Below are 13,944 nucleotides of genomic sequence, written 5' to 3'. Positions count from 1 at the left end.
ATTTCAAACGGTGCTCCTTCCCTTCCGACCTCTGCCATGCACTCAAACGGTGGTTCCCCCCCCACATATGGGGTATCAGCGTACTCAGGACAAATTGGACAATAACATTTGTGGTCCAATTTCTCTTGTTACCCTTGGGGAAAAAAAAATTGCGGGCTAAAACATCATTTTGTGGAAAGAAAAAATTATTTTTTAATTTTCACAATGTTACATTCTAAACTTTAGTGAAACAATTGGGGGTTAAAAGTGCTCACCACACATCTAGATAAGTTCCTTAGGGGGTCTTCTTTCCAAAATGTGGTCACTTGTGGGGGGTTTCCACTGTTAAGGCACGTCAGGGGCTCTCCAAATGCGACATGGCGTCCGATCTCAATTCCAGCCAATTTTGCATTGAAAAGTCAAATGGCGCTCCTGCCCTTCCGAGCTCTGCCATTCGCTCTAACAGTGGTTTATCCCCATATATGAAGTATCGGCGTACTCAGGACAAATTGCACAACAACTTTTGGGGTCCAATTTATCCTGTTACCCTTGGGAAAATAAAAAATTTGGGGCAAAAAGATCATTTTTTGTGAAAATTAATATGAAATTTTTTTTACGGCTCTACATTATAAACTTCTGTGAAGCACTTGGAGGTTCAAAGTGCTCACCACACATCTAGATTAGTTCCTTAGAGGGTCTACTTTCCAAAATGGTGTCACTTGTGGGGGTTTCCACTGTTTAGGCACGTCAGGGGCTCTCCAATCGTGACATGGGCTCCGATCTCAATTCCAGCAAATCTTGCATTGAAAAGTCAAATGGCGCTCCTTCCCTTCCGAGCTCTGCCATGTGCCCAAACAGTGGTTTACCCGCACATATGGGGTATCGGCGTACTCAGGGCAAATTGTACAACGACTTTTGTGGTCCAATTTCTCCTGTTACCCTTGGTAAAATGAAACAAATTGGACCTGAAGTAAAAATTTTGTGAAGAAAAAGTTAAATGTTCAATTTTTTTAAACATTCAAAAAATTCCTGTGAAGCACCTGAAGGGTTAATAAACTTTTTGAATGTGGTTTTGAGTACCTTGAGGGGTGCAGTTTTTGGAATGGTGTCATTTTTGGGCATTTTCTGTCATATAGACCCCTCAAAGTAACTTCAAGTGTGAGGTGGTCCGTAAAAAAAATGGTTTTGCAAATTGTGTTGCAAAAATGAGAAATCGCTGGTCAACTTTTAACCCTTATAACTCCCTAACAAAAAAAAATTATGTTTCCAAAATTGTGCTGATGTAAAGCAGACATGTGGGAAATGTTGTTTATTAACTATATTATGTGATATAACTCTCTAATTTAAGGGCATAAAAACTAAGAGTTTGAAAATTGCTAAATTTTCATAATTTCCGACAAATTTTTTTTTCCCACAAATAAATGCAAGTCATATCGAAGACGTTTTACCACTATCATGAAGTACAATATGTCACGAGAAAACAATGTCAGAATCACCAGGATCCGTTGAAGCGTTTCAGAGTTATGACCTCATAAAGAGACACTGGTCAGAATTGTAAAAATTGGCCCTGTCACTTAGGTGAAAACAGGCTTTGGGGTGAAGGGGTTAAGCCCCCCCCCAAAAAAAAAAAACAAAAAACAAAGCTTATAAATGAAGGTTGGTCATTCCATATCAAGTGATCCAAATATTAATATTTTTTTACCTCCCGTCTATAGATTTTTTTTATTTTTTGTTTTTGTGAAGTACAGCTTTAGTTAATTACAAATTAAAAGTTTAGAATTTTTTTCTTCATCAGTTAATTTTTTACAGATTTTTAAAGTTTTGAAAGTGCGGATTTTGTCCTGGTATGGCTTTACATTTTTTATCATATCTCGGGCTAGAATTAAGATAAAGAGGTGGAAGGGGCATCATTGTTCTCAGAACAGTACCAGCTTTTATTTGATATGTCACAAGACTATGTTTCTTGATATTTTGTTTTGGAGAAAACGTATGTTTTAAAATTATGAAAACATGCATGTGTGTTACTTGTGTTCTTGTTTATATTTGTACAGGGATTCAACTTTGGACCTTTCAAATTTTTTATTTATTTAAATATTTATTTTTTTTTAAAGCCTTGAATCATCTGATTTTATGTTTGTGTGAGTTTCTTCCCTTTTTCTTTTCAAATTACAACTTATTGAATTCAACATTTATATACAACAATAAAGAAACACAAAAAACAAATACCGAAGTGCCACAATAAATACATCTTAATCATCATAACACAACTTGCTCAGCATTTTCAACCTGAATTCATTGAACAAGCCAAAATAATAATAATAATAATAATAATCTTTATTTATATAGCGCCAACATATTCCGCAGCGCTTTACAGTTTAACAGTTTCAAACACAAAAGTCATCAGTAACAACGTTAACAATACAATAATTAAAGCAAAATAAGACGACCCTGCTCGTGAGAGCTTACAATCTAGAAAAAAGGTGATCATATCCTCAAGTGTGATTTTCCAAATACAGTCTCATCCTAATTATATGTTAAAAACAAGATTAAAAGAACAAATATTTTTACCACCTATTTATACATGTAACAATTTTTTTTCTATTATCACTAAACATGTCATTTATGAAGTGTTTAAGAAGAATAGTACAGTAGTTAAATCCTTGTATTATAAAATATGAACTAATCAAACAGTTAATAGTAGGGTTTTACACTGGCCTTTTATCATCAATGTGTCCATTCTAGTGGGTGAAATGTAATCTTGTCCATAAGCTCTTACTAGCAATGGCCATTTCCTTTTGTGTCAGAGTATGTACGGCCTGTCATGGTGCTCGGCTCCACTTGAGTCAATATATGATTTTTGTTAACTTTTACAATGTCTGGTTTTCTTGGATGCACAAAGGACGGCGCTGGACCAGAAGCTGCAGAAAAGTCACTTCTACTTCTTCATTTTCACAATCTTTGGAGAGTACAGTAGCTGCCACCAGCACCAATCATATTCACAGGTCACATCACCAGTTGTGTCATCCATTGCCGATCTTGTGCCGCCTTCTACCAATTCATGGACGTCACTCTCTTTGCTGAATGAAGGAACCCTTGTTTTTATTTCTGTTTTACTACATGGGATGACAGTGCGGTATTGCCGAGTCCCCTTTCTGCTTCCTGTAAGCGAGGTTTTCACAAACTCTCCTCCTCTTCGTAGTCCTGGTTTGTACAATACATGAACTGGATGTTAAGAATATTTTTCTCCCTCCATTTGAGGAGTTGCTTGGGTGTTAAGATTTGGTGTGAAAATGGCGTCTGGAGGCTGGAGCTGCCGGCCTGTCATCTGCTCTTCATTTTTACTGTCTACCCCTGGTCATTCTCAGCCCTAACAAAGCTTTCTCCTCTGTCTTCTGCTTCTCAGCTGTAACATAATAAAATAATACAGTAATATCTAAAAATCAGGGAATATTTGGTAAATATAGACCCCACACTGTTAGCCCACAGGCTGAACAGATCTGAATGCGAGATTTTCGAATTGACACTGTAATAGTTTTATTTTTTAAAATATGATCTCATCACGATCCCAACTTGTGTTATGGTACAGATGTGGCTAGGAGCATAGAAAATTTTTAAATTTTTAAACTAAACGGTTTTGTTTTCGAAAATGCGTTTTAAAGTTTTGCGCTTGCGTTCGCATAGGTAAAATATTATCAAAGATACTCTTGTGACATATCTGGTGAAAGCATGTACAGTTCTGAGTAGAATGGTGTCTATTTTGTTTCTCTATCTTTTTTCTAGCCTGAGTTATGGGGAGAAATGTAAAGGCAGGCAACACCGAAATTCACACTTTTCCCGAACTTTGAAAATCAATTAAAAAAAATCTAGAATTTTTTTTCTTCACATTTTGCTTTCTCTGACACACTATTACCAAATAACAAAATCTCAAAAGAATTAAAAAATATAGTGGTAAAAATCATTGGTTCACTTGACATGGAATGACCCAGATGTGAGCAGTAGAAGTCCATTACTCTCAAGACTCTGGAAGCGATTCAAGCATTGCAGCATCAAGTTTGGAAGACTCTTATCAAAATGTAAGTATAGAAGCTATATGTCTGCCTGTCTGTTTTTCTACCTGCAGTCTTTAATCATTTCTGTCTCTCTTGCAATCTTCCTCATCATGTCCTCCACTGAAGATCAGAGCTCACAGAGTGGACAGGAGACTGAAGTGAGTGCATTTGCTACTGATTGGTAAGTATTCACTGTCACTATTACACATGTGGCAAAATATTTATTTTTATTTTTACAGAACCCTTCCAGTGCAGATGAACAGGAGCAGCAGACTCACGCCTAAGCTCCGGTGGCAAGACGGCATGTAAGTATTCTTGACTGTTTTTATCTATTTTTGACTGTTTTGGGGACTCTTGCCTTTTTTTTTCTTTTTGACTGTTTTTGTTTGAAGTGTTTTATCTTTCCAACATTAATGTCTTTTTTTTCATTTCTAGGTCCCACAACGGTAGGAGGATTTTATAGCCAACGACCTCCTCATCACCTTGGTGCAGGAGCGAATTGCTTTGTGGGACACCCGGGAGCTGCAGCACTCGGACGCTGTGGTGATTCGACGGCTGTGGAATGAGGTGACCCAAGCGCTGATGGATGACTGGGACAATGCCATGTAACGAGTCAGAAAGGCTTTTCGTAAGTATTTTAGTGGGGTCTGATGCAGCAGTGAACCTGAAGGCCAAGATCACACACGAGTTTCTCACATCACACACGGTTGCGTGATCCCGCCTAAAGTACATTGTTTAACAATTTTTTTTTCGCTGTTCACAGTGATCAAAGTCAAAACCCCTTGGCGTTCAATGAAGGATCGCTTCAACAAGGACCTGAGACAGGAGATCCAAGTTCGCAGTGGTGCTGCAGCAAGGATAGGGAAATACATGTACTACCGGCTGCTGGCTTTCCTGAGGCTTGTCCTTGCTCAGAGAATGTAAGTATTTTTGTGTTGTATTCCATTGTGGTGTATTCACTAATCTGAATTTTTCTATTCCACAGTAGTTGGTGCTTTTACAATTGTTATTTTTTGGTAGTAATGTTTTACTTTTCTTTTCACAGAACCTGTAGCAGCACCCTCGAACCTGGATCGTCCTCTGGAGCAGTCCCTCATCGATCTGCCACGGACCAGTCCCAGCCATCCACCAGCTAAGCCGCTAGTGGGTCGGCGTCACAGGCTGGAGAACAGGCAGCTGGTCCTTCAGGTGTTCCCCTGTCCCAGTCCTCTGCCTTTTTTGGGGGGCTCTTCCTGCCAGCGGCTGAAGGCCTCGGACAGGTCACTCATGCCTGAGTTTATTAACGTGAGCTCGGTCTTCCAGAATGGCTTAAAGGCGCTGGGAGATAGACTGGAAAGTGGTCTGACCCATATTAACACACTTTTCCAGGATGTCAACCAACGCCTTAACCGTCTGGAAGCCGACCTCCAGAGACCAGCACACCATTTTTTTAATAGAACAGGGCATGTCGGCACACCTTAAGCCTGAATTGCAGCTCAACATGATGCAGGCCTGCAATGCTGCTTACGTTAAGTATGCAGCAGACTCAGTACTTCCACTAGCCACTAGTGGTATTACTGTGCGACGAATTACACACTTAACATAAATACCGAGTTGTGCTGCATACTACTGTACGGCCACCACCATGCCCAGTCCTGCTGCAGCCACTACACTGCCACCACAATGCCGGGTGCTCCTGAAATCCACTCCACCACCACCATGCTGAATCCTGCTCCTGTACGGCTGACCACCGCCACATCAGTAACATAGTTATTAACCCCTTTACCCCCAAGGGTTGTTTGCACGTTAATGACCAGGCCAATTTTTACAATTCTGACCACTGTCCCTTTGAGGTTATAACTCTGGAACGCTTCAAAGGATCCCAGTGATTCTGACATTGTTTTCTCGTGACATTGTACTTCATGATAGTGGTAAAATTTCTTTGATAATACCTTCGTTTATTTGTGAAAAAAACTGAAATTTGGCGAAAATTTTGAAAATTTAGCAATTTTCCAACTTTGAATTTTTATGCAATTAAATCACAGAGATATGTCACACAAAATACTTAATAAGTAACATTTCCCACATTTCCCACATGTCTACTTTACATCAGCACAATTTTGGAACCAAAATTTTTTTTTGTTACGGAGTTATAAGGGTTAAAAGTTGACCAGCAATTTCTCATTTTTACAACATCATTTTTTTTTAGGGACCACATCTCATTTGAAGTCATTTTGAGGGGTCTATATGATAGAAAATACCCAAGTGTGACACCATTCTAAAACCTGCACCCCTCAAGGTGCTCAAAACCACATTCAAGAAGTTTATTAACCCTTCAGATGTTTCACAGGAATTTTTGGAATGTTTAAAGGGACACTGTCACCTGAATTTGGAGGGAACAATCTTCAGCCATGGAGGCGGGGTTTTTGTGTTTTTGATTCACCCTTTCCTTACCCGCTGGCTGCATGCTGGCTGCAATATTGGATTGAAGTTCATTCTCTGTCCTCCGTAGTACATGCCTGCACAAGGTGCAATCTTGCCTTGCGCAGGTCTGTACTATGGAGGACAGAGAATGAACTTCAATCCAATATTGCAGCCAGCATGCAGCCAGCGGGTAAGGAAAGGGTGAATTAAAAACACAAAAACCCCGCCTCCATGGCTGAAGATTGTTCCCTCCAAATTCAGGTGACAGAGTCCCTTTAAATAAAAATGAACATTTAACTTTTTTTCACAAAAAATGTATTTCCGCTCCAATTTGTTTTATTTTCCCAAGGGTAAGAGTAGAAATTGGACCCCAAAAGTTGTTGTACAATTTGTCTTGAGTACGCTGATACCCCATATGTGGGGGTAAACCACTGTTTGGGCGCATGTGAGAGCTCGGAAGGGAAGGAGCGCCGTTTGACTTTTCAAGGCAAAATTGACAGGAATTGAGATGGGACGCCATGTTGCATTTGGAGAGCCACTGATGTGCCTAAACATTGAAACCCCCCACAAGTGACACCATTTTGGAAAGTAGACCCCCTAAGGAACTTATCTAGATGTGTGGTGAGCACTTTGACCCACCAAGGGCTTCACAGAAGTTTATAATGCAGAGCCGTAAAAATAAAACAAACATTTTTTCCCACAAAAATAATTTTTTAGCCCCCAGTTTTGTATTTTTCCAAGGGTAACAGGATAAACTAGACACTAAATATTGTTGTCCAATTTGTCCTGAGTACGCTGATACCCGATATTTGGGGGGGGGGGGGAGAACCACCGTTTGAGCACATGGCAGAGCTCGGAAGGGAAGGAGCATCATTTGGAATGCAGACTTGGATGGATTGGTCTGCAGGCGTCACATTGGGTTTGCAGAGCCCCTAATGTACCTAAACAGTAGAACCCCCCCCACAAGTGACCCCATATTGGAAACTAGACCCCCCAAGGAACTTATCTAGATGTGTTGTGAGAACTTTGAGCCCCCAAGTGTTTCACTACAGTTAATAACGCAGAGCCGTGAAAATAAAAAATCTTTTTTTTTTCCCATCAAAAATTATTTTTTAGCCCCCAGTTTTGTATTTTCCCAAGGGTAACAGGAGAAATTGGACCACAAAAGTTGTTGTCCAATTTGTCCTGAGTACGCTGATACCCCATATGTAGGGGTAAACCCCTATTTGGGCGCACGGGAGAGCTCGGAAGGGAAGGAGCACGGTTTTACTTTTTCAACGCAGAATTGGCTGGCATTGAGATCGGACGCCATGTCGCGTTTGGAGAGCTCCTGTTGTGCCTAAACAGTGGAAACCCCCAATTCTAACTGAAACCCTAATCCAAACACACCCCTAACCCTAATCCCAATGGTAACCCTAACCACACCTCTAACCCAGACACACCCCTAACCCTAATCCCAACCCTATTCCCAACCGTAAATGTAATCCTAACTCTAACATTAGCCCTAACCCTAACTGTAGCCTTAACCCTAGCCCCAACCCTAACACTAGCCCTAACCCTAATGGGAAAATGGAAATACAGTTAGGGCCAGAAATATTTGGACAGTGACACAAGTTTTGTTATTTTAGCTGTTTACAAAAACATGTTCAGAAATACAATTATATATATAATATGGGCTGAAAGTGCACACTCCCAGCTGCAATATGATAGTTTCCACATCCAAATCGGAGAAAGGGTTTAGGAATCATAGCTCTGTAATGCATAGCGTCCTCTTTTTCAAGGGACCAAAAGTAATTGGACAATGGACTCTAAGGGCTGCAATTAACTCTGAAGGCGTCTCCCTCGTTAGCCTGTAATCAATGAAGTAGTTAAAAGGTCAGGGGTGGATTCCAGGTGTGTGGTTTTGCATTTGGAAGCTGTTGCTGTGAGCAGACAACATGCGGTCAAAGGAACTCTCAATTGAGGTGAAGCAGAACATCCAGAGGCTGAAAAAAAAGAAAAATCCATCAGAGAGATAGCAGACATGCTTGGAGTAGCAAAATCAACAGTTGGGTACATTCTGAGAAAAAAGGAATTGACTGGTGAGCTTGGGAACTCAAAAAGGCCTGGGCGTCCACGGATGACAACAGTGGTGGATGATCGCCGCATACTTAATTTGGTGAAGAAGAACCCGTTCACAACATCAACTGAAGTCCAGAACACTCTCAGTGAAGTAGGTGTATCTGTCTCTAAGTCAACAATAAAGAGAAGACTCCATGACAGTAAATACAAAGGGTTCACATCTAGATGCAAACCATTCATCAATACCAAAAATAGACAGGCCAGAGTTAAATTTGCAGAAAAACACCTCAAGAAGCCAGCTCAGTTCTGGAAAAGTATTCTATGGACAGATGAGACCAAGATCAACCTGTACCAGAATGATGGGAAGAAAAAAGTTTGGAGAAGAAAGGGAACGGCACATGATCCAAGGCTTACCACATCCTCTGTAAAACATGGTGGAGGCAACGTGATGGCATGGGCATGCATGGCTTTCAATGGCACTGGGTCACTTGTGTTTATTGATGACATAAGAGCAGACAAGAGTAGCCGGATGAATTCTGAAGTGTACCGGGATATACTTTCAGCCCAGATTCAGCCAAATGCTGCAAAGTTGATTGGACGGCGCTTCATAGTACAGATGGACAATGACCCCAAGCATACTGGAACCCCAAGCATACATCCAAAGCTACCCAGGAGTTCATGAGTGCCAAAAAGTGGAACATTCTGCAATGGCCAAGTCAATCTCCAGATCTAAACCCAATTGAGCATGCATTTCACTTGCTCAAATCCAGACTTAAGACGGAAAGACCCACAAACAAGCAAGACCTGAAGGCTGCGGCTGTAAAGGCCTGGCAAAGCATTAAGAAGGAGGAAACCCAGCGTTTGGTGATGTCCATGGGTTCCAGAATTAAGGCAGTGATTGCCTCCAAAGGATTTGCAACAAAATATTGAAAATAAAAATATTTTGTTTGGGTTATGTTTATTTGTCCAATTACTTTTGACCTCCTAAAATGTGGAGTGTTTGTAAAGAAATGTGTACAATTCCTACATTTTCTATCAGATATTTTTGTTCAACCCTTCAAATTAAACGTTACAATCTGCACTTGAATTCTGTTGTAGAGGTTTCATTTCAAATCCAATGTGGTGGCATGCAGAGCCCAACTCGCGAAAATTGTGTCACTGTCCAAATATTTCTGGCCCTAACTGTAAATTCATTTTTTTTAATTTTTCCCTAACTAAGGGGGTGATGAAGGGGGATTTGATTTACTTTTATAGCGGGTTTTTTAGCGGATTTTTATGATTGGCAGCCGTCACACACTGAAAGACGCTTTTTATTGCAAAAAATATTTTTTGCGTTACCACATTTTGAGAGCTATAATTTTTCCATATTTGAGTCAACAGAGTCATGTGAGGTCTTGTTTTTTGCGAGACGAGTTGACGTTTTTATTGATAACATTTTCGGGCACGTGACATTTTTTGATCGCTTTTTATTTATTTTTTGTGAGGCAGAATGACCAAAAACCAGCTATTCATGAATTTCTGTTGGGGGAGGCGTTTATACCGTTCCGCGTTTGGCAAAATTGATAAAGCAGTTTTATTCTTCGGGTCAGTACGATTACAGCGATACCTCATTTATATCATTTTTTTAAATGTTTTAGCGCTTTTATACGATAAAAACTATTTTATAAAGAAAGAATTATTTTTGCATCGCTTTATTCTGAGGACTATAACTTTTTTATTTTTTTTGCTGATAATGCTGTATGGCGGCTCCTTTTTTGCAGGACAAGATGACGTATTCAGCGGTATCATGGTTATTTATATCTGTCTTTTTGATCGCGTGTTATTCCACTTTTTGTTTGGCGGTATGATAATAAAGTGTTGTTTTTTGCCTCTTTTTCTTTTTTTTTTACGGTGCTTACTGAAAGGGTTAACTAGTGGGACAGTTTTATAGGTTGGGTCGTTTCGGACTAAATATGTGCACTTTTATTGTTTGTTTTTTTTATTTAGATAAAGAAATGTATTTATGGGAATAATATTTTTTTTTCCTTTTTATTTAGAAATGATTATTTTTTTTTTTACACATGTGGAAATTTTTTGTGTGACTTTTTTACTTTGTCCCAGTGGGGGCACTCTGTCAGATCAGCGATCTGACTTACAGCGCTGCAGGCTTACCAAGCGCCTGCTCTGAACAGGCACTTGGTAAGCCACCTCCCTCCCTGCAGGACCCGGATGCCGCGGCCATTTTGGATCGGGGGCTGCTGCAGGGAGGATGGTAAGAGACCCTCGCAGCAACGCGATCACATCGCGTTGTTGCGGGGGTCTCAGGGAAGTCCGCAGGGAGACCCTCCCTGCGCGATGCTTCCCTATACCGCCGGCACACCGTGATCATGTTTGATCGCGGTGTGCCGGGGGTTAATGTGCTGTGGGCGGTCTGTGACCATTCCTGGCACATAGTGCCGGATGTCAGCTGCGATAGGCAGCTGACACCCGGCCGCGCTCCCCCCATGAGCGCGGCCGATCGCGCTGGAAGTACTATTCCATCCTTGGGAATTAAGGCCCACCCCTCATGGACGGAATAGTACGTCCAATGACAGAAAGGGGTTAAGGTTGAAGGAAGACTTTAAGTTCATCTCGTTCAACCCATAGCCTAACCTAACATGCCCTAACATGTTGATCCAGAGGAAGGCAAAAAAAACCCACGTGGCAAAGAGTAAGCTCCACATTGGGGAAAAAAATTCCTTCCCGACTCCACATACGGCAATCAGACTGGATCAACGCCTTTTCAAGGAATCTAGTATATATAACCTGTAACATTATACTTTTCAAGAAAGGCATCCAGTCCGTTTCTTAAATTTTAGTAGTGAATCACTCATTACAACATCATACGGCAGAGAGTTCCATAGTCTCACTGCTCTTACAGTAAAGAATCTGCGTCTGTTATTATGCTTAAACCTTCTTTCCCCAGACGTAGAGGATGCCCCCTTGTCACGTCTCACGTCTATGATTAAAAAGATCATCAGAAAGGTCTTTGTACTGTCCCCTCATATTCTTATACAATAAAATAAGATCACCCCTTAACCTTCGTTTTTCCAAATTAAATAGCCCTAAGTGTAATAAACTATCTTGTTATTGCAGACCCTCCAGTCCTCTAATAACCTTGGTCGCTCTTCTCTGCACCCGCTCTAGTTCAGCTACGTCTTTCTTACACACCTGAGACCAGAACTGTACACAGTATTCTAAGTGTGGTCGAACTAGTGACTTGTATAGAGGTAAAATTATGTTCTCCTCATGAGCATCTATGCCTCTTTTAATCCATCTAATTATTTTATTTGCCTTTGTAGCAGCTGCCTGACACTGGCCACTAAATGTGAGTTTGTCATCCACCCATACTCCCAGGTCTTTTTCATTGACGGTTTTGCCCAGAGTTTTAGAATTAAGCACATAGTTATACATCTTATTACTTCTACCCAAGTGCATGACCTTACATTTATCCCCATTAAAGCTCATTTGCCATTTATCAGCTTAAGCTTCTCGTTTATATAGATAATCCTGTAATATAAAATTGTCCTTCTCTGTATTGATTACCCTGCAGAGTTTAGTGTCATCTGCAAATATTGAAATTCTGCTCTGTATTCCCCCCTACAAGGTCATTAATAAATATGTTAAAAAGAAGAGGGCCCAATACTGACCCCTGTGGTACCCCACTGCTAACCGCGACCCAGTCCGAGTGTGCTCCCTTAATAACCACCCTTTGTTTCCTATCCCTGAGCCAGCTCTTAACCCATTACACATATCTTCCTCTATCCTCATTATTCTCTTTTATGTATCAACCTTTTGTGAGGCACCGTATCAAAAGCTTTTGAAAAGTCCATATACAGTACGTCCACTGGGTTCCCTTGGTCCAGTCCGGAACTTACCTCTTCATAGAAATTGATGAGATTAGTCGAACAGGAACGGTCCCTAGTAAACCCATGTTGGTATTGGGTCATGAGGTTGTTCCTCTTCAGATACTCCAGTATAGCTAGCATCCCTTAGAATGCCCTCCAGGATTTTAGCCACAGTAGAGGTTAAGCTTACTGGCCTATAAATTCCTAGTTCAGTTTTTGTCCCCTTTTTGAATATTGGCACCACATTTGCTATACGCCAGTCCTGTGGTACAGACCCTGTTATTATGGAGTCTTTAAAGATTAAAAATAATGGTATCCCATCCGGGCCCGGAGATTTGTCAATTTTAGTGATTTTTAGACGCCGCCGTACTTCCTGCTGGGTTAAACAGGTGACACTTAATGGGCAATTTTTGTTATCTCTGATCATATTGTCTGCCATGGAACTTTCTCGTGTAAATACTGATGAAAAAAAGTCATTTAGCATATTGGCTTTTTCCTCCTCCTCATCCACCATTTCACCCAGACTATTTTTAAGGGGTCCAACACTATCACTTTTAGTTTCTTACTATTTACATAGTTAAAGAATATTTTGGGATCATTTTTACTCTCTCTAGCAATGAATCTCTCTGTCTCAATCTCTGCTGCCTTGATTTGCTTTTTACAGAATTTATTTATTTTTTTTTTTTATTTAATGCCTCATCACTCCCTACTTCCTTTAATTCTCTAAATGCTTTCTTTTTGTCACTTATTGCGCCCATTGCCGCTCTATTTAGCCGTATTGGTTTCCTCCTATTTCTAGTATGTTTATTCCCATACGGTATACAGGTCCTTCTCAAAAAATTAGCATATAGTGTTAAATTTCATTATTTACCATAATGTAATGATTACAATTAATCTTTCATATATTATAGATTCATTATCCACCAACTGAAATTTGTCAGGTCTTTTATTGTTTTAATACTGATGATTTTGGCATTCAACTCCTGATAACCCAAAAAACCTGTCTCAATAAATTAGCATATCAAGAAAAGGTTCTCTAAACGACCTATTACCCTAATCTTCTGAATCAACTAATTAACTCTAAACACATGCAAAAGATACCTGAGGCTTTTATAAACTCCCTGCCTGGTTCATTACTCAAAACCCCCATCATGGGTAAGACTAGCGACCTGACAGATGTCAAGAAGGCCATCATTGACACCCTCAAGCAAGAGGGTAAGACCCAGAAAGAAATTTCTCAACAAATAGGCTGTTCCCAGAGTGCTGTATCAAGGCACCTCAATGGTAAGTCTGTTGGAAGGAAACAATGTGGCAGAAAACGCTGTACAACGAGAAGAGGAGACCGGACCCTGAGGAAGATTGTGGAGAAGGACCGATTCCAGACCTTGGGGAACCTGAGGAAGCAGTGGACTGAGTCTGGTGTGGAAACATCCAGAGCCACCGTGCACAGGCGTGTGCAGGAAATGGGCTACAGGTGCCGCATTCCCCAGGTAAAGCCACTTTTGAACCATAAACAGCGGCAGAGGCGCCTGACCTGGGCTACAGAGAAGCAGCACTGGACTGTTGCTAAGTGGTCCCAAGTACTT

At 40.6% G+C, this 13,944-nt stretch overlaps 1 protein-coding gene across 1 annotated transcript in view; it reads left to right on the top strand.

The window, feature by feature from the left end:
* Positions 1-4,820: 4,820 nt before the first annotated feature.
* The window catches only part of MEIOC (meiosis specific with coiled-coil domain), a 195,194-nt gene continuing 186,070 nt past the window's right edge, over positions 4,821-13,944 (top strand). Inside the window, exon 1 of the mRNA XM_069754881.1 lies at positions 4,821-4,948. Coding sequence (XP_069610982.1) covers positions 4,821-4,948 — 128 coding nt within the window. The remainder of the gene's footprint in view (positions 4,949-13,944) is intronic.

Source organism: Ranitomeya imitator, chromosome 2 (genome assembly GCF_032444005.1).
Source record: "Ranitomeya imitator isolate aRanImi1 chromosome 2, aRanImi1.pri, whole genome shotgun sequence".
NCBI classification, from domain to species: domain Eukaryota; kingdom Metazoa; phylum Chordata; class Amphibia; order Anura; family Dendrobatidae; genus Ranitomeya; species Ranitomeya imitator.
This window is presented reverse-complemented; position numbering and strand designations above follow the sequence as displayed.